At 43.1% G+C, this 21,240-nt stretch overlaps 1 protein-coding gene across 1 annotated transcript in view; it reads left to right on the forward strand.

The window, feature by feature from the left end:
• mapkapk2a (MAPK activated protein kinase 2a) overlaps nt 1-11,051 on the forward strand; it is an 84,454-nt gene extending 73,403 nt beyond the window's left edge. The window contains exons 5-10 of the mRNA XM_084317764.1: nt 60-186; nt 2,109-2,184; nt 3,109-3,233; nt 4,308-4,393; nt 7,149-7,229; nt 8,029-11,051. Coding sequence (XP_084173890.1) covers nt 60-186; nt 2,109-2,184; nt 3,109-3,233; nt 4,308-4,393; nt 7,149-7,229; nt 8,029-8,178 — 645 coding nt within the window. The 3' untranslated portion in view covers nt 8,179-11,051. The remainder of the gene's footprint in view (nt 1-59; nt 187-2,108; nt 2,185-3,108; nt 3,234-4,307; nt 4,394-7,148; nt 7,230-8,028) is intronic.
• The last annotated feature ends 10,189 nt before the right edge of the window (nt 11,052-21,240 follow it).

A 21,240-nucleotide genomic window follows, 5' to 3' on the forward strand; every position in this document is an offset into this window, starting at 1 on the left:
CAGATCTCTCTCTCTCTCTCTCTCTCTCCTTCCCTCTCCTTCCTATTGTCTCCCTGTAGCCAGAGAATCTACTGTATACCTCTAAGAGGCCCAGTGCACTGCTCAAACTCACAGACTTTGGTTTTGCCAAGGAGACCACCTCACACAACTCCCTAGCCACGCCATGCTACACGCCATATTATGTGGGTAAGGTTTTCCAAAACACACACACACACACCAAGTAAGTGTAAGGATCTCTAAAACAACAAGTTCAGGTTTATTTGTCACATGATGATATGATACTAGGGCTGACCTTTTTTGGGAATTCGAAGCTTCGGGGCCGAGATTTAAATTTGAAGCTTCGAGATGAAAAATAATAATAATAATAATAATAATAATAATAAAAAAAATTATGTTGTGGGACTTGTACAGCACTTTGTTCAACTTTGTCAGTGCTGTAAAGTTTAAACCTTTTAAAATCTTAGACAAACAAAACACTTTGCTTTCATGAAATATTGTACGCCGTCATTTGAGGCTTTATAAAAGCAGCACAATGAACACAAATCTGTCAGTGCCGAGTCCGACCTCATCTTAAATAACAAACAGCATTGCTTGTTGTAGTTAACAAAGAGAGGCAGAGTTGATTTAGCAAAAAAAAGAAATATATATATATCTATTTTTATTTTTTTTTAATAATCAAATTTTATTTTCATATTCGAATCCCATGCCCATCGAACGAAGCTTTGAAGTATTTAAGACAGCCCTATATGATACATTTATTTATATTGCGCCCCTCAACCAATAGTTACATCGGCCCGGGGCGCAGCCCCGGGAAAAAAGAAAAACAGAAAGACAGGAACAATACGAAAACAAACAAAAAAATACATGCAGGCCAACCAAGCAGATAGAGAATGGACGGACATAATACAGCAGTCATACTACAATACAAAAACTAGCTCATGGATTTTTTATGGCGAAAAGGTGGGTTTTGAGCATGGCCTTAAATGTCCATAGAGTGCTTGCATATTTTAAGTTTAGTGGGAGCTTGTTCCAGAGTTTCGGCGCTGCGACTGCGAATGCCCGGTTTCCCTTTGTCACCAGTCTTGTGGGGGTGATTTTAAGGCAGATTTGATTGTTTGATCTGAGAGATCTGGAGCTGGCTGATTGGACCAGGTGTTCCTTTATGTAGGCTGGGGCGAGACCGTTTATGGCTTTGTATGTGAACATGAGGAGCCAGTGTAGGGATGCAAGGACTTGGGAGATGTGGTCCCTCATCTTGGTGCCCGACATGAGCCTGGCGGCTGCGTTCTGGACGAGTTGAAGGCGGTTGATGTATTTGTCTGCCACACCGGAATAGAGGGCATTGCAATAGTCCAGTCTTGAAAATATGAGAGTGAGGATGACCCTCTGAAACATACAATTGTACAAGTACAGCACAGTTAAATACCTCCCCTGTGCGACTCCCCCCCCACACTGTGCATTGCAACATGAAAACAGTCAAATGTTCAATAAATCACTTCTTGATAATAAATCACTTCTTGATAATAAAACACTTCTTGATAATACAACACTTCTTGATAATACAACACTTCTTGATAATAAAACACTCAAAACACTTCTTGATAATACAACACTTGATAATAAAACACTCAAAACACTTCTTGATAATACAACACTTGATAATAAAACACTCAAAACGCTTCTTGATAATAAAACACTTGATAACAAAACACTCAAAACACTTATTGATAATAAAACACTTCTTGATAATAAAACACTCAAAACACATTGATAATAAAACACTTCTTGATGATAAAACACTCAAAACACTTCTTGATAATAAAATGCTTTGGCAAACTTGATTATTTAATTAAAAGAAATTGATAAAACAGAGTGGATAAAAATAGTGTAAAACCCATATCAAGGATTTGACAAGTATGACTTCCAACATTGGAAGTAGGAGCTTTGCAGGTGAACTTGAAGACACCATCAATATCACAGTACAAACTTAAGTGTCACCTTGGTTACACTTTACATGATGTCACTCACTCATTCGTCTTCTTCTCTCCATTCCTTCTCTCTAATACCCCCCCCTCTCACCCTTTCATCTTCCTCTCCTCTCCTTGCAGCTCCAGAAGTTCTGGGCCCAGAGAAGTATGACAAGTCGTGTGACATGTGGTCACTGGGCGTCATCATGTATATCCTGTAAGTCAGCCTCTCCTCTGACCCCCTGTGCTAACAACCTGATAACATGACTTTAATCACATGGTATGACATAAAAAAAGAAAACGGATTATAAACCAAAGACTGTTTTAACGGAAAAAAAGGGATCAATTGTAATCCGGTCATGAATTGTAAACCAAATCGGGGAAGTATTTGTGACCACATTGGACTTTAATGCTATTCATCGATCCCTAGCCCCGCCCTCTTTTCGTGATCCTCCAATTACAGTGATTTGCTTTCCTCTTGTCAAGCTAAGAGAGGGGGCGGAGTTAGAACAACTATGTAAATGAAAATAGACATGAATGCACACTAACACATACTGTACAGGTAGCAGACAGCTCAGCTTGCATCACTGTTGGCTTATGCACACTAACACATACTGTACAGGTAGCAGACAGCTCAGCTTCTGTTGGCTTATGCACACTAACACATACTGTACAGGTAGCAGACAGCTCAGCTTCTGTTGGCTTATGCACACTAACACATACTGTACAGGTAGCATACAGCTCAGCTTCTGTTGGCTTATGCACACTAACACATACTGTACAGGTAGCAGACAGCTCAGCTTCTGTTGGCTTATGCACACTAACACATACTGTACAGGTAGCAGACAGCTCAGCTTCTGTTGGTTTATGCACACTAACACATACTGTACAGGTAGCATACAGCTCAGCTTTTGTTGGCTTATGCACACTAACACATACTGTACAGGTACAGTAGCAGACAGCTCAGCTCAGCTTGCATCCCTGTTAGCTTATGCACACTAACACATAGTGTACAATGTTGCCAATCAACTGATGTGTGCAGTTATCTGCATTGGGCCTAATTTATCAAACAAAATACACAAAATACATTGTATAATCTTATCTTTATCACGTCATTATCTAACGGGTGGATGTCCTTCAGGTTGTGTGGTTACCCTCCCTTCTACTCAAACCACGGTCTGGCCATCTCACCGGGGATGAAGAAGAGGATCCGCATGGGCCACTACGAGTTCCCCAACCTGGAGTGGTCCGACGTGTCGGAGGAAGGTGAGACACTTCCTGTTCCGGGGCTTTCAAACAAGATGGTGCAGAGTTGTGACGAGAGTCACGTAGGGCTGGGCGATATGGCCTAAAAATGTAATCTCAGATTATTTCACACCATATCCCATTTACGATTTTAATCGATTTAATTTCTCTTAAAAACTAGAAACGCCAAGGAAATCATTCAAATAAGCTCTGTTTTTATTTGACACAAAAAATATCAAACCAAGATGAATTTCCCTATTGGGATTGAAGTGCAAACCTAACTTTCACCAATCTTAACTTAAACAAATAAATTATATATATATATATAAGGTTACTCTTGATCAAACAAAGATGAATGTCCCTATTGGGATTAATAGTGCAATAACTTGCTTTTTAACCAAACTTCACTTAAAACAAATAGAAGGTGCCTCTTGATCATCAAACAAGAATGAATTTCCCTATTGGGATTAATAAAGTGCAAATCTAACTTTCACCAAACATCACTTTTTGTCAAATAAAAGGTGATTTTTTTTCCTTTTTTTGAAAATCGATTTTAATTTTAGAAAATCGTCCTAAATCAATCATTCAAATTAATCGATTAAATCGATTAATCGCCCAGCCCTAGAGTCAAGTGTCGTGTTACCTGATCTGCGCCACAGAAATGGAGCAAATTACATTAGATTGACTTATCTGTCTTTGTTTGCACAATTTGTGCAACTACAGCAGATACAGCTTTAAAGTCTACGCCCGTTAGGAAATTTTCACCTGAAATTGAAATTGAAAGATAGTAAAAATGGGACTTTTCCCCACTGTCTTTGTATCCTACAACGTCAAAAACACACACACACACACACACACACACACACTTTTATATTCTCACATTTTGCTTTACTTTGTTACTGTTTATTTTACAACCTCTGGTATTTTATTTAAAAGAAAAGTGTTAGAGACTTTATTATTTTCCCTCATACGCCAGAGTGTCTCTGTCCAAATAAAGGTTATTGATTTCAATCAATAGCTGTTATAAATGTTGTTATTGTCTTAACACACATATGAAATAAGAATATGGTGTTTTTTGTGTGTGTGATTGTGTAGCCAAGCAACTAATTAGAACCCTGCTGAAGACCGAGCCCACCGAGAGACTGACCATCACAGAGTTCATGAACCACCCCTGGATCAACGTGAGTGCACTCTGCCACTCCTGCTCAATGTCTCTCTCCCCCCTCTCTCTCTCCTGCCGTACCTCTCTCTCTCTCCTGCTGTACCCCTCTCTTCCCCCCTCTCTCCTGCCATACCCCTCTCTCTCTCCTGCTGTACCCCTCTCTCTCCTGCCATACCCCTCTCTCTCTCCTGCTGTACCCCTCTCTCTCCTGCCGTACCTCTCTCTCCTGCTGTACCTCTCTCTCTCTCCTCCTGTACCCCTCTCTCTCCTGCCATACCTCTCTCTCCTGCTGTACCTCTCTCTCTCTCCTGCTGTACCCCTCTCTCTCCTGCCGTACCCCCCCCTCTCTCCTGCTGTACCCCTCTCTCTCTCCTGCCGTACCTCTCTCTCCTGCTGTACCTCTCTCTCTCTCTCTCCTGCTGTACCCCTCTCTCTCCTGCCGTACCTCTCTCTCCTGCTGTACCTCTCTCTCTCTCCTCCTGTACCCCTCTCTCTCCTGCTGTACCTCTCTCTCCTGCTGTACCTCTCTCTCTCTCCTCCTGTACCCCTCTCTCCTGCTGTACCTCTCTCTCCTGCTGTACCTCTCTCTCTCTCCTGCTGTACCCCTCTCTCTCCTGCCGTACCCCCCTCTCTCTCCTGCTGTACCCCTCTCTCTCTCCTGCTGTACCTCTCTCTCTCTCTCTCCTGCTGTACCTCTCTCTCTCCTGCTGTACCCCTCTCTCTCTCCTGCTGTACCTCTCTCTCTCCTGCTGTACCCCTCTCTCTCTCCTGCTGTACCCCTCTCTCTCTCCTCTCTCCTGCTGTACCCCTCTCTCTCCTGCTGTACCCCTCTCTCTCCTGCTGTACCCCTCTCTCTCCTGCTGTACCTCTCTCTCCTGCTGTACCTCTCTCTCCTGCTGTACCTCTCTCTCCCCTGCTGTACCCCTCTCTCTCCTGCTGTACCCCTCTCTCTTGCTAACTCTCATTAATTTTAACATTTTAACTCTAGAACAGCATGAATGGGGTATCAGCGGGGTATTAAAAAAGTCTTCAAAAGTATGTGTTTTTTTGTTTCTTTGGCTAGTATGGTTGTGAAATTGGTATAAAATGTTTGTCTTAAGTGGTAGTAAAAAGGTCTTAAAATGTCTTAAATTGAACTTACACCTTGCAGATACCCTGATGAATATAGTTTTTTATCCATATCCTCACAAGTACAAAGATAACACTTTAAAAACCAACATAGTATCATCTGGTTCATGCAAAACATGTTGTTCACTAATGCTTATTTTTGGACTTGTGAGCAGATGGATAATCTTTTTATTAAAAAGAAATGTATATATATTATCTGGGGAACTTTTACTCAAAATGTATAAAACATATTTCTTTTAGCGGCCTCCGGCTTGGCCGACCGTCCATACTAGCACAATTGGCAGTGTTAGCGGGTGGGAAACCCGGCGAGGGTGGGTCCTGGTTGTTGTAAACAGCGACTCCTACAGTTCGGTCGGGGCGCCGGCTAGGGCTGGGCGATAAAACGATAATTATCGCGATATATTTTAATAATCGATATCGGAAACAAATATATATATATATTTTTGAAATCGATTTAAATTTTTAAATTTTAAATTTTTTGTGACCTGCAACAGGGCAGTTTTAAAACCAGAGACGGTGGACAGACTTGTCTTTCTTGCCTGCAACTTAAAGTAATGGCTTTGCTTGTCCAAATGACGATACTGACCAAATTGAGATTTATTTTTCTCTTGTCTATTTATTTTGTTTGCTTTCTAATGTAAAATACAGTTTGAAACCGTCTGTACACAGTAGGCTATGTGTGCTAGCAGAGCTAGTCTCCAGTCACGAGTCACGGTGCATGTGTGCGGTGGTTTGTCCACCAAAAAAGCGGCAAAAGATAGAAAAGAAACTAGCAGAGCCAGACCTCAAAGAAGCCTGTTTACTTTCGCTTTCAAACCAGCCACAGCCTGAGAACTGGAGTGTGAGGGGCTGTAACACTAAAGATGGCGGCAACGACAAAGAATTGCTGCAAAATAAACATACATCTGTTAAAAAAAAAAAAAAAATTTATACTTACCGGTATAACAATTTCGATAATTATCGATATTGAGTGATATGATAACATTATCATATCGTTATCGCGATATCATTTTTGGCCATATCGCCCAGCCCTAGCGCCTGCACAGCAAGGGAAGGATCTAGGAGAGGTAGTGTGACCTTCCACACGTTACACTCGCCCAGTGAGAGTCCGCGCTGCCAGGTGAAAAGAAGCAGTGGGCTGGCTACACATGTGTCTGAGGAAGCATGCGATAGTCTCCGCCCTCCCGGACCGACGGTAGGGGGTAGAGTGCGCAATGACCAGGAAGGGGATTGGGAATTGGCATAACGACTAACATTGGGAGGGGAGAAAAACGGAAAAAGAAGGGGGGAAAAGATAATAAAAATAAAATAAAATAAAACATATTCTTTTACCCGGAGTGCTTGCTATCCATCCAGATAATTTCTGTGTGGTTTGCCATTTTTTGGAGATACCTGACGTAGATTATTACGTATCATCTGTGGTCACTCCAATACAACAGAGCTGAATGGCACTCGCCTTTTGACGCTCAACGCACAAAAAATTACATTTGAAAAACTCACAACAGTGACGTCTCCTTCCAGAAATCATGACACGGTTACTCAAGATAATCCCTAGATTAAGAACTACCGTGTGGCGTGTGTATGAATATAATAATACTATTATGTTATTTATTTAATTGTTGTCATCTGTGTTTGTGTCCCTGCAGCAGTCGATGGAGGTTCCCCAGACGCCCCTCCACACCAGCCGCGTTCTGAAGGAGGAGAAAGACGCATGGGAGGACGTCAAGGTTAGAATAATCCATTGGCAACGTACACACCGACATTCAAACCCCCGTAGAACTGTTCCAGAAAAGATACATTAATATTCTAGCACTCAGAATCTATCCCTGCTGAGTTTTTATGTGTCATTTTGATACCAGACATTTCTCCAGACATTTCAGATGAATGAATGTTTTGTAGCTAATGCACAGTAGAGGTGCATTTTAAATGGTTTTGTACCAAACCGTAATAACACAGTAGAGGTGCATTTTAAATGGTTTTGTACCAAACCGTAATAACACAGTAGAGGTGCATTTTTAATGGTTTTGTACCAAACCGTAATAACACAGTAGAGGTGCATTTTTAATTGTTTTGTACCAAACCGTAATAACACAGTAAAAGCAGTGGTTCTCAAACCTCTCCTCGAGACACCACAGCCGTTCCATGTATTTGTTAAATTCCACCACCAGCACACCTGATTCAACTAATAAAGGGCTTGTTAAGTTGAATCATGTGTGCTGGTGGTGGAATTTAACACAAATACATGGAACGGCTGGGGTGCTTCGAGGAGAGGATTGGGAAGCACTACAGTAGAGGTGCATTTTAAATGGCTTTGTACCAAACCGTAATAACACAGTAGAGGTGCATTTTAAATGGCTTTGTACCAAACCGTAATAACACAGTAGAGGTGCATTTGAAATTGTTTTGTACCAAACCGTAATAACACAGTAGAGGTGCATTTTAAATGGTTTTGTACCAAACCGTAATAACACAGTAGAGGTACATCAAGGTGGTCCAACGTGGTTCCTTCCTGTCCCGATCTCTCAGGAGGAAATGACCAGTGCCTTGGCAACGATGAGGGTGGACTATGAGCAAATCAAGATCAAGACCATCGAAGACTCGACCAATCCACTGCTGGTGAAGAGGAGGATGAAAGCCAACAACGCCATGGCCGAGACGCAGACACCTGCCCACTGAAATACGCACTCATGCACGCATACACAAACACACAAGAGTGTGCATGCACATACGAATACACAAGAGTGTGCACGCACATACAAACACACAGGTTGTAAAAAAAAACAAAAAGGAAGCAATAATCGTCGACACATGGGAATTGGGACGTCGCATTGCATGGATTTTCTTAAGTGTTTTATTTTTCATGACAGATTTTAATGTTTTGTAGGAGTGTTTATTTTTGTTTGTTTTTATTACTCAGAACCATTTTAACAAATCGACCACTCTGCTATGATAAGAGAGGATATTAAGTCATGTTTCTACACCAGCCAAGAGATTATGAATCGTAGAGGAGGAGGGGGAGGAGAGGAAGCCATACTGTAGGATCTCTCCCTCCTCCCCGACTGTCAGGTTGTACCGAATGTTGGAACGGAACGTCGGCCTTAGCGGTAGCTATAGAGTAGCCAGCAGGCTGCTGTAGTACTACTCTCTCATATCCCTTTATCCCTGTTGTGTAGCTCCAGCCCCGGATCCTGTGAATGTTATGTTTTAAAACGGCTAAATCCCAAAAAGGAAAGAAAATAATGCAAGGGAAAACAATGTTTCTATTACATACAGTACATGCAAAGGAAGCAAAATGTATTTTATTTTTATTTTCTTCTCTTTCGTTTATTTTTTTTTAATGACAAGTGGAATGTAAGCACTCTGTCCCTGATTGTGAGCTGGAATTAGATGGTTATATCTCATTCTAGGCCAGGCACTAGGGAGTGTGTCTTTTGCCTGTCGGATTCGGCGTCTCGTGTGAATGTAGACCAGAGTCCTGTGCAGCCACTCGACGGCCCACTCCCATTCCGGGGGAGCCGCTCCTTGTCCTCCTCTTTTACCTTTAATGAACACCGTTTTTTGATCCAGGTACAAAGGCAGAAAAGAAAGGGAGCCATGTTTCATACTGGAACCGGGCCGACGGTTATCTCCTTCTCCGGGTCGCTCCTCGGAGAGTCGGGAGTCCTACCGCTACTGTATTTTTCTAGGGTTGCATTAAAGCATAGGCATTGTAGCAAAAAAAAATCCTCCAGTTGCTGCGATTGTAAAGCAACGATGACTTTTTAACCCCTCCGCCGCCCCCCTCGGTTAAGCCTTTCATGTTGTCGTGCTTCAGAGTTTATAACTTTGCCATGTCGAGTTTCCAGTCGACGCTATGCAGACGTGTTTATCGGCTTGAGTTACGTGTAGGACCTCTTTTTTTTTTTTTTTTTGTAAAGTATTGCTTTCTGTTAGCTAATGTCATGGTGAAGATGTACCTACGACAGGTATGCGCGTCGTCTGTGTGTAAGCAGCGACGCCTACGAGGAATGTGCGGTTCCGCCTGATCCGTCGACCCATGGGGTTATTAGAGGTAGACTATAGGTTTTCAGTGGGAGCGAAGACCGCCGGCCGAAAGATCACCACTGCGCCACTCTACCCGCGCGCCGCAGAGCACGTAGAACCCGCCTTCAGGTCTCAACCCTGGAAGCTAGCGGCGAGAAGGCGCACACTGACCCCACTGGTTTGCTTCTGGGATTAGAACCCAGAAGAAGGGGTTCGATGTATTCACCGTGCAGGAATCTGGCTTCAGGGTGGGAGTGGCCATCAGCCGGGGCAGTGGCTCAGTAGCCACTCTCACTCTGACGCCAGATTCCATGTCGTCTTCTCGCCCCGTCAAATAGAATCCTAGAGCAGTGTCAACGCCTGGGATGTGGCCGTCCTTCTGATGGTGATGTTACTAGGACATTATGACAGTATCCATGGTGATTTTACTAGGACATTATGACAGTATCCATGGTGATTTTACTAGGACATTATGACAGTATCCATGGTGCTTTTACTAGGACATTATGACAGTATCCATGGTGCTTTTACTAGGACATTATGACAGTATCCATGGTGCTTTTACTAGGACATTATGACAGTATCCATGGTGCTTTTACTAGGACATTATGACAGTATCCATGGTGATTTTACTAGGACATTATGACAGTATCCATGGTGATTTTACTTGGGGTATGAGAACATTTTCAGATTCAGACCTTTACACATCTAAATAAAACTCCCAGTGTCTCTTGATATCACAAATTGAAAACGTGATGCTCTGACTTCCAGTTTGGGGAGAGAGTTGTCATTGATATTGAATTAACGATCCAAGATCATAAAAATAGCACAATGTAAATTGTTTTATCATGGATTTTTCCTTTTTACGTACGCTTATAAACGACTTTTAGGTGACAAATCTGGCGATTTGCGGCTTTACAACTTGGTCAACAAGTGGTCACACCCCCCTTCCCCCCCTCCCTCCACATGGGAGCCAGCATCCTGCGGGGCGATGCCATCAAGCAGGATCTGTCACACCACCACCAGCAAGCTGTCATCACACTTTATTACATGTTATTTCTGTTTACACCTTGGTACAACTGGGCACCTCCCAGCCCACCTGGGACCATGGGGAACTATTCTGTTTGTCTGTTATTTTATCATTGAAGTTAAGTCACATCACTTTGTTTAATCCACGTACATGTCCCCCCCCCCCCCCCCCCCCCCAAACAAAAACAAAAAAATGTCATACTGCAAAATATAAATCTCCATTTTAGGTAATTTAGTCTTGCATTGAGTCAAGATCTTGAATAGAAAAATCTGCCAATAGGTTGAGGTAATTTCACTTGAAACAATGGCTGTTTTAAGACATTTCTCTTACCCCATGGGCAGGTTTATACCACTGAGTCAATATGAGCTCAAATAATGTGTTAAAATGGGATTTTTATCAGTGTACATTATGTTTCCATTTGTTTTTCTTTTTTTCTTTGCCCCTCACAGCTGTTCGTAGGGGGAACACAGAGGAATCCCTTTTTTTTTTTTTCATGTCCGACTGCTGTACTTTTGTCTGCTTCAGCTTTGGATTAAAAAACAAACACATGAAATACAACTTGCATCTCATCTGTTTTTCTGAGTATGATTGAGTCACACAGGGTGGGAGGAAGAGAGAACTGCAGAACGGTTCCATTCACTCAGTCCAATGAACCATTTTGATGGCTGAAAGTGCTCCACTTTAGTTTAGTTAGTCTATTTATTTAGCACATTATTTAAAAAAGAAAAACAGTGCTAGGAGGGAACGAAGCCCAAAACAGGATCAGAGACATAAGGCAGACACTATAGCGAAAACATGGAAAATTGACACGAGTCAGTAACAAGAACAAAGGAGAGGAGAATAACATTAACAGTATATAATGAGTAAAAAGAAACAAGCAGTCATAATAACCGTAGTTTTAACACTGATGCACAGGAGGCACGAACTGTATTAACACATAATATAGTCCATTCAGCAAGAATTTCCTTTTTCTCAAAGTAAATTTCACAGATAGGACGTTTTGCTCTTCGGCCATCGATTTGGAATCTGGAAGAATTGTCTGGCCTTCCAAGTTGTGTAACAAGCAGCTTGAATGTGTAACAAGCCTCTTGAAGCCCGACATGCAGTCTGTACGTCTTGGATTCCAGTGAAACATGTTTGGTTGTTTTGGCTCAGTATTCTAGACGCAGTAGATTTGAAATGGAACGGAAATGCCCACACATTTTTGGGGACTAATTTCTTTTTTAATAAATAAATATCAACTTAAAGTTGTCATATTTAAAGGTGCTATAGATACATTCAGCCACTAGATGTCGCACTAGAGCACCAGCATGTAATTTATCCAGTCGGGTGCATTCCACGTGGGGAATGAAGTAGGGGGCGTGGATACATGTATGCAACATGTATACAATGTTAATTTTGGACCTGCAAAACATTTTTAAATGCTAAAATCATTTAAAAAAAAAATTTGGGTGGGGAAAACAATACATTTTTTCCACACCTTTCTAAAAGCTCGATGCATGTATTGTTTAAAAAAGATAAAATATATTGCATAAACATTTTATCCATAGCACCTTTAACACATTCCCCGCCAACGACGAGTATACTCTTTATTTGATCATTATTTCTTTTATTCGATATTTCTATTCATTACAGGCGCACGGACTCGGGCTTAACACTTTGACTGCCATGAAACGTCTTTTGACGTCATTGCGGGCCATGCTCAAGTTGCCGGAGGACGCTGTACAGCGTCCTTATATCAATATTTCAAAAATCTGCGATCTGATTCATATGTCCCCTCCGCTGGCCTGAGATCCACCAGCAGGACCCACTGAGCTCTCTGGCGGTTCAGGAGCGCCATCTGGTGGCCGATCGGCGCAATCGCCAAACAGGATGTGCCATAGAGGTTGTGCTAGACGTCCGTAGTACTTCCGGGCGCTCGCTATAGGTCATGGGACTCTGGCTCGTCACGCTACACAGTGATCGATTGGCAATAACTCGATAAACAACATGATTTGGACGTATATACCATTATACAAGCTGGAGATGGACCGGGTAAAAATATATCCCATAATGATAAGATTTCTACTCTACGATGATCGCCCAACGGCGCGCGGAGACTGGGGTGAGTTTGAGCGTGTAACGTTACCGTCTTCGATACTAACTGCTATTATCAACATTTGACCCACATTAGATGATTGGTATAACGCTGCCCACGGAATTATAAACGCCCCCTCGCCCATCCGGTCAACATCAGATGACGTGTAGTAACTTCTAGAAGTATGTCTAGTTGGAATTTTTTATATCGCGCTGATTGCCATCAAACTGTATTTCATCATCAATATAATGCATTTGGGGCTATATATCACGTTCTGGAGAAAGCTGCAGAAAGAGATGAAAACATACTTACACATTAGACCAGGGGTAGGCAACCCTAGGCACGCGTGCCTGCATAGGCACGCGGGGGCATTTGCATAGGCACAGGGGGCAGCATTAAAAAAAAAAGAAAAAAAATCTAATATTTTTTTTGAAATATTATAGTGAAATATTTTGCACTGTTGTCACATTTATCTTGTTGAAATCCTCCCACAGGTTCTTTTTACTACCACATATTTAATTGAGACCCTTTATTTGTTTATTATTTCAATTTAGCTGGAAATACATTGCTACATAATTCAGTAACATTTGCAGAGCCTTATAACAAAAACATTATTATGGTCACCATTGTGACCAGTGGGATTAATCAACACATTTTATTATTTATTTTTCTATTTCATTGAACATTGCACATGTTAAAAGCCATTTTTTTTACTCAAAATGTGAGTATTACCAAGTCAACTTGTGTTCTTAAAACAATGACAATAAACATAGTTTTATTAGGTTGAAATAATGTGGTTGTGTACTTATTTTTCTGTTAACGTATTATGGATTGAAAACTGAAAACCTTAATGCACAGTTACTGAACTCAATATTTTTAAGTTCTGGTAACTTATTATTATTTTTTTTTTTACAGTGTAGTCTTGCGATCAATCAAAACTTATTTACACAATATACCTCACATTCACCCTCCATTCACATCCTGGTGTTCTCCATTAGGCCTGTAGGTGGAGCTATGACAGCACACGTACAGTACACACACCGATGGTGTGTGATGTGTCCAAAAATGAATGGGCAAATGTGAGTGAAATGGTCGCACTGTATGCAGCTGTTTGTCTGCATTGCATTCCCCCTCCCCCCACTCAGATTTAGGGTTGATACAACCATCATAATAATATTGTTAATAATAACAATAACAATAATGATGTAATAATGTAAAAATTATCATTAAAACGACCTGATTATGAGAAAAAAAATGTACGATGCATGGAATATTGTTGAGGCACACTAGTTACAACTATATTTCAAACAGGCACTCCATGTCAAAAAGGTTGCTGACCCCTGCATTAGACCATACTTTACTATGAATATGTGAATGAAAAAGTTTAACGTTGCTACACAATGAACAATACATATAGGACTTTGAATGGGCCCTAATAATGGCAATGTAGCAATAGAATTTAAAAAGTTATAGCCCTGCAAAGAAGGGGACTTTCTCCATAGACAAATAGCGCTGGCAATCTATGGTATATCATGAATTTAACCTTAGGCAGCCAAAGTGTTAACATGGGGAATCCTCATGAGAATGTAAAAGTGCAATACAGACCGCATCACGCTAGATGGCGGTATCGAGCACCCTTTCTACCCTTGTATCTTTCTCTGTGGGACGGCCCCAGGTCTCCGGTTTCATATTATTTTTGGAATACTCCCGGCCACAGCTAAGGGCGATTTGACGTAAATTTTAGCTTGATCCTGCAATGCTTTCATACCGATCAGGCTGATAACCGTTTTTATTGTTTAATGCGAATGCCGTTACTGACAATCAAATAATCAGAAAGACCCCCCCCCATGCATTCATGATGGAACATAATAGCTATGATCTAGATTTGATTTCGGGATAATACCGTATACAGGCAAGACATGGCAACGTCTAGAGTGGAATCGACGTATAGGGCTCTAAGGATTTCATGAATTACCCTAGACCGCTCTAAAACCATACTTATATTCACCACGGTATAAAAAGGGAATGTATGGATGGAATTTTTTTTTCTTTTTTGCATCTTGAAAGGAAGATAGTTACTGTCAAATGACCATGGTATTGTATCCATAGCTATAATATAAAGGTGACTCAGTCCTATATTTTAACGTGTGGCAATGCGACCACAGGGCCCCGACTAATCCCCGGCGCTGAATGAGTTAATATTTGGTTGCAAATACTTAGTACTATCAATTACTTTTGAGATATAATCGGAAATCTAAAATGTTGCCAATATCGGTGGCCGTCTATTGATCCTTTAAGTACCTAGTCATTAACGAGGAACTACAGTATAGTTACTTTTCCAATCACATAATCTGTAAATCAGTTTGCTCTCAAATCCCTATTTTCTTCCTGCTTACCTCTAATAATTAAGCATTACATCATGAGACAGAGTGTGTTATAGAAATTAGATCACGCCTATGGGTTGTTGTTGTTAGGCCCGAGGCGCAGCCGAGGGTCGTTAGACCCCCATAGGCGTGATCTAATTTATAAAACACACTCTGTCGTGTGATGTAATGCTTTTATACAATGGCCGAATTCATCCAACCTTATCGCTATACAATAAACACACATTAATTGAAGATTTATTGACAAAACCATCCGCAGAAAAAGTAGTTCCAAACAAAATTTAAAGAGAAGTTGCCTCCGTGTGGAAGCAGCTCGGAGGTGCGCTGTTTCAAGGCATGAATGAAGTGAGCGTGTGTTATTGGTTTGATTGATTGATTGAACATTTTATTAATGTCCGCCTTGTTTCGAACTGGTTAAGAACTGTTAAGAACTTCATTCTTAGATGCTTCTATAGAAAGTAGGCAAAAAAAAAGAGAAGTTGCCTCCCTATAGGAAGCACATTTTATTTTTTTACCTACTTTCTATAGAAGCAGCTGGGAGGTGCGCTGTTTTAAGTGAGCATGTGTTATTGAATTGATTGATTGATTGATTGAAAATTGTATTACCGGTAATGTCCGCCTTGTTTCAAACTGGTTAGGCTTAGGCCCTCTTTCGAAGTCGGTTATGTTTAGAGTTTATCTTTAGAGCAGGGCGATAGACCACCAGCCCTGATTCCAAACTCTAAGCATAACCGACTTCGAAAGAGGGCCAAAGAATAACCAGTTCGAAACAAGGCAGACATTGACACTTTCCGTGCCACGGGTCCGGTGCCCCGGAACTCCGTTGCGTGCTAACGCCCACTTCAATGATAGAGCTCTCATATTTGCGAACGCATAAACTATATCTTAAATTATGGCTATGTGTATAATATGGCCGTCGCTTATCAATGACTTGTTTGCAGTCAACATTGTCGAAACGGATTGTTTTTTAATCGGTTCATTTCCGTTTTATACCATTTTGAAAAACTCGTTTTTTGACAGTTTCAGGAAAATATAAAGATTCTGTGATAATCGCCCTTTAGTGGAATACACTGGAATACACAAAAAACGTTGTAATTTTTCGGCCTATTTATGAATAGTTTTCAAATGAACGCTAGATTATCGATAGTATATGTGTACTTATGCACGCTATAGAAGCGGGCTGAAAAATCGATTATCCATTTCCTGATCAGCACACACACATGCACACACACACATAGGGCCCACGTTGATATCTCTGTGAAAAAAGCTCTGATTATCCCAAGACTGGTAAAATAGATTCCTTACCTCAGATCAGATGTTCTCCAAAAAGATTATTCCAATTCCTCATCGCCATTCCAAATATCGATCACGTTTATTGATCCAACGCTGGGTGGTCGAAACACCGATTCCACGCTGTTCTGATGGTCCACAATGAATCCGATCGGCTCGAGTTACATGCCTGAGAAGTAAAATGTGGAAGCAGGATTTATTTTTTTCATGCGTTTCATTCAATCCAATCCAAAGGGGTGCAGTACCACACGGAGAGACGATAGGGGGCGGTATTTTCCCAATGGAGCTCAGAGAGAGTTCCAGTGGTAACGGGAGGCTAGATTGATGAAATATGAATGGAAATCGCTAATAAATAATAAAAAAAACGAGATCTCTCGTCGTTGGCACTGAACGGTTGGCATGAACTAACGAGAAATCTCGTCGTTGGCACTCAAAGTGTTAATACAATTCTCAATCAATCAATCAATCATTCCAATAACACACGCTCACTTCATTCTTAGATGCTTCTATAGAAAGTAGGTTAAAAAAGAGAAGTTGCCTCTCTATAGAAGCAGCTGGGAGGTGCGCTGTTTTAAGTGAGCGTGTGTTATTGAATTGATTGATTGATTGATTGAACATTTTATTAATGTCCGCCTTGTTTCGAACCAGTTCTGTTCCACACTAGCTCACGCTCAGCGTTCATTGCATATATCTCGCTTCAGCATATATACACTGAATAATTTCACAAATGTACCTTTAAATGCCAGAATTCATCTGGCCACACCCCCATCCGCTTACCTATATAAGCAGGGGTGGTGCCACACACTCATCTCCTTCTCAAATTTCATCACAAGCAACGTGTTGCTCATATGCCCACTTGACGTGGAGAAAAATATTGTTTACAAGGAAAGGAAGAACAAGGAGATACGTTGACATCATATCTTTATTTTCTCTCTCACTATTTTCGAGAAAATACAGCAATGTTGTCTTCGTCACTGGAGTGTCTGGAAGATGGTGATCATTCTAAAAACCCTCCACCGGTTTTCGTATTGGGAGCACGCCGCTGCATGCTTCTCAACTGCAGTTCCTTGCTGTGTTTGTTGGGGTGAAACCTGTCAGGCCACAGCTGAACTGTGGACGCGCCGCTGTTGTGAGAAGCGGTGGGTTTCAGGTTGGGTGAGTACTGTTGCTGGCGGGCTTCACTTGTCTGTTAGTGCTATGGGGGCTACTTGACAATGTTTATGGAAACCGGCCCCAGGCTAGGGTCCTTTGTTCAGCCACCTAGGCGACCTTGGTCTGAAGACCATTGTAGTTTTAACTAGTGGGCCGCGACCATTAACACTGGTGATCCCTGTGTTTTCTGGACGAGTGGGTATCTCCCTGTCACCGTGTAGCCCCTTCTTTCATATCCAAATGAGAGTATTCCTTCACGAGGAGATATGTGCATGGATGTTCGTTAGCGGAAGATCCATGTTCAAGTCAGCTACACAGGCCAGTTTGGTATTGTGCTGATTCCGTCGGGTGTTGGTAAAATCACCGCTGTAAAGCTGTGTTGACATCTTGTTTCTCTTTTCTCTTAAAAAGTGAGGAGGGTTTCAGAACGACGGCCTGTCTGGGTGAGTGTTATGTCATTGTGTACAAGTTCAAGTGATAGCTGCTTAGCTTACGGTTAGCCGGTCAGCTGTTAGCTGCGGCGTTAGCCTGCTGGGATCACTGCGGGGCCTACAGAGGTTGGGCCTACTGTTAGCCAGTCAGCTGTTAGCTGCGGCGCTAGCTGTTGTGATCATTAGGAAACATTAGCTTGCTGCTATCGGACGAGGCCAGCGCGAGGTAGCTTCTGCTACTCGCGCGCCGCCGTGAGCTCCCCTCTGGTCGCGTGCGCCGTTCGCTCGGCGTCTCGCGAGCAGGGGTAATAGCGACCGACGGTTGGAGCGGCCGTTAGCTTAATGCTACTCTGTTGTACGTGCTTTGATTGTAACATGTTTTACACTCTTGACTACGACGTCGTCTTTGACAGGGGATGTTCGTCGACCCTGCCCTGAGCCAGGACGGCAAGGATTGCGTCAACAAAGGGACCGTTGCGACGGGTAGAGCGGCGACGCTGTCCGGATCGAACAACACAGGACGGCTGTGTTCCTACGGTGTCTTGAGACTGCACTTCGCTGATCTACGTTCCGGGTAGGACAAGGTTTGACCAGACCTTATAACACGTCTTCTGGTTTTACCTTTCTAAATGTGTTGTGAATAACGATGTTTTCCCAAAACGTGTGTTGCTGCAATGCATTTAGGATACGACGCAAGTTATGTGTGAACTGTCTTTGTCACTGGCAGTTAGCTTCTCCGTGCAAATCGGGTTGTTACAGATGTGAAAATGATCTGGTTGTTGTGTGAGAAACATCATGTGTGTTTATATGTACCGTGTACTCACAACTAAGGTAACTAACCTATGAAGCTATGCTTAGTGACAAGTGAGTAAAAGAATGTTCTTTTCTTAGCCTGTGATGACAATGAACAGTGTTCACATATTAACAGGTTTTCCTGTTTTAACTGGCCGTATTAAGGGTAAAATAAGAGGATTGTGTTTCCCCCCGGTTCCCTGGGGACTTTTTCATCCTCCTATCAGACATGTTGCACTACGTTGTGTCTTTTGTGTGGTAGGGATGCGATGTAACCCTTAGCTTGATTGCTGAGGTTGTGCTAAAACTGCTGGAGAAACTTTATTTTCCTAAAAGAAAAGATTGTTTGGTCGCTGTCGTGTGTGCTTAGCAAGGCCTGTGGCCGATACTAATCGAGAATTATGTATTCTCTCATTATGAAAAACGGCGTTCCTCTGTAGAGTGTTTTTGCCATTTTTTGTAGGTGATGATGGGTTGTGTGTGTCATGTGACCTACAACTGGGTTGGACTGGCCACAGAAGCACATGTGTATGTTGGACCGGGGCTCTTAGAGCCCTCTCTATTCTGTGTTTTTTCCTTAGTAAAAATCAGATAGCAGGTTAGCTCATGCGCTGTGTGGAGCTGTCAAACGCTTCATAGAGCTGACTATGACCGTGTCATATTCTCTTTTTGTCATTACATCGTATCATGGGTGTGGGGTCGTAAAGGGGTGAACTGGTAACCTTTCCTCTCCCCCTTGTTTCTGTCGGTCAGGGGTACACCCCCTGTTCTTCAAGGTTCCCGTCACGTTGCGGTTCGGCACGTTACGGGGGGGGGGGGGGGAGTTTCCTTGTACCACGGCCTGGTATATTGGGCGTGTGCACCGCTGAAATTCCCCCGCCATAGAGTACGTCACCGTGCGCGTCTCTGTTGGTAGGACTTCCGTGTGCTGTTCAGGTCCATGTGATGGATCTGTTTCAGGGGGGTGGTCAGGGCTCCTCCTCACCAAGCGCCTATTCGGGCCTTCTGTGAGTTCGGACTCCTTCTTCCATGTGAGGGAGCCTCCATCAGAGTACAGAGCCTTCCTCCTCAGATTGTCAAAGTGAGTGGACCCTAGAAGGTGTCCTATTCTATTGTATATGTATTCGATTCAATTCGATTATTGAGTGTGTATGGGTTCAGTGCCTCTTCCCCGGAGAGCCCTAAAACCAATTTTTTACATGGCTCAAGGTGCAATATATTCTTTTCAATCTGTACAGCTCGCGTGGGAAGTCTCTCTGGGGATCCCCGTCTCCTTCCTATGGGAGGGTGGTGGGATGTAAAAATGTGAAAAAAATTTACCCCCGGCTGTGTAGACTGGGATACATACTGTTGATGCTTCCTTCTTTTCTATTCAAAAAGTGTTGGAGTTAGGAAGTGTCACACCCCTCTTGTCGTTCCCCTGGGCGCCTTGGGGATTCAATGACAGGTCTAAATAGCCTGTTCATTGATGGGGGTGTGTCCCGACGCACGTATAGTGCTAGCTCGCTGTAAACAGGCGACTGACTGGCACGCCTTGGTTGCTTGTGGTTAAAACAGCGTTTTTATAAAGCGACTGAGATGGGGGTTTTTCCTCTTCCGACGACCACATCCCACGACCTGGGTTGGTTATCGACGGATTCTCGTTCATGTCTGGGGGATGATGACGGAATGGATCTGAACATATGTAGAGGGGTCTCACGCCCTTGGGGTGGGCCACCAGGCGCGGTTCGCCCGAACGTCTGGGTGGCGCCTTCTTTTCATGTTAAGATCGGCATGCATATCTGCCCTTTCTCCTGGAGTAGGCATGTCGGCGTGGTTAGGGCACGGGACTGGTTCTGGTCACGCTGGTCCGGATCAGTTGAACCCGTTGTCCGCCGGGGATGCAGATCTGCTGTTCTGGTACCCTGAGGGACTTGGGCTTTTTTCAGGGGGAAAAATGCCAGGTCGGTCCGGGTGTCACAGGGTTAAGCGCTATGGAGACCCTGGTTGGGTACGTTTTTACTCAGCACTGTCGTAATGGCTTACGGCCATGCCAACCTGTACACGCTCGATCTCGTCGGATCTCGGCCGCTACACAGGTTGGTCCTGGTTAGTACTTGGTTGGGAGACCGCCTGGGAATACCAAGTACGGTGTGCTTAGGGGCTGGTTCTCCATTCTTTTTCGCTCCTCTCTCACGCATGGCGAAGAGGGGCCTGTTGGGGTGGTCTTGACCTCCTCTGGTGACCCTGTGCTTCCCGTATCGCCAGGCCCGGTCCGAGGTAATGTTTCGTCGACCCGTAGGCCTGGGTTAACCCTTTTTTGAAAACTGGAACACTTGTACTGCGGTATAGCCGGTGTATACCCGCAGGTGTGTTTTGGAGTTTTTTCTTGAGGGGTTATAGGAACAACCACCGCATTGGGTAACGCCAAGGTGGTTGATTCCCTGGTGTGTTGGAGCAGTGTCAACTCTCGGGTTCACCGGTTGAGGGTGCCCCTGCACGTTCATGACGTCTGCCAATCGTGTCAGCCTTCTCTGCCTCAACCCCTCTGGGTGGGGGTTTTTGAATGGAGGCTTGGTC

The sequence above is a fragment of the Notolepis coatsorum genome, assembly GCF_963971535.1.
Source record: "Notolepis coatsorum genome assembly, chromosome: 6".
Taxonomy (NCBI): domain Eukaryota; kingdom Metazoa; phylum Chordata; class Actinopteri; order Aulopiformes; family Paralepididae; genus Notolepis; species Notolepis coatsorum.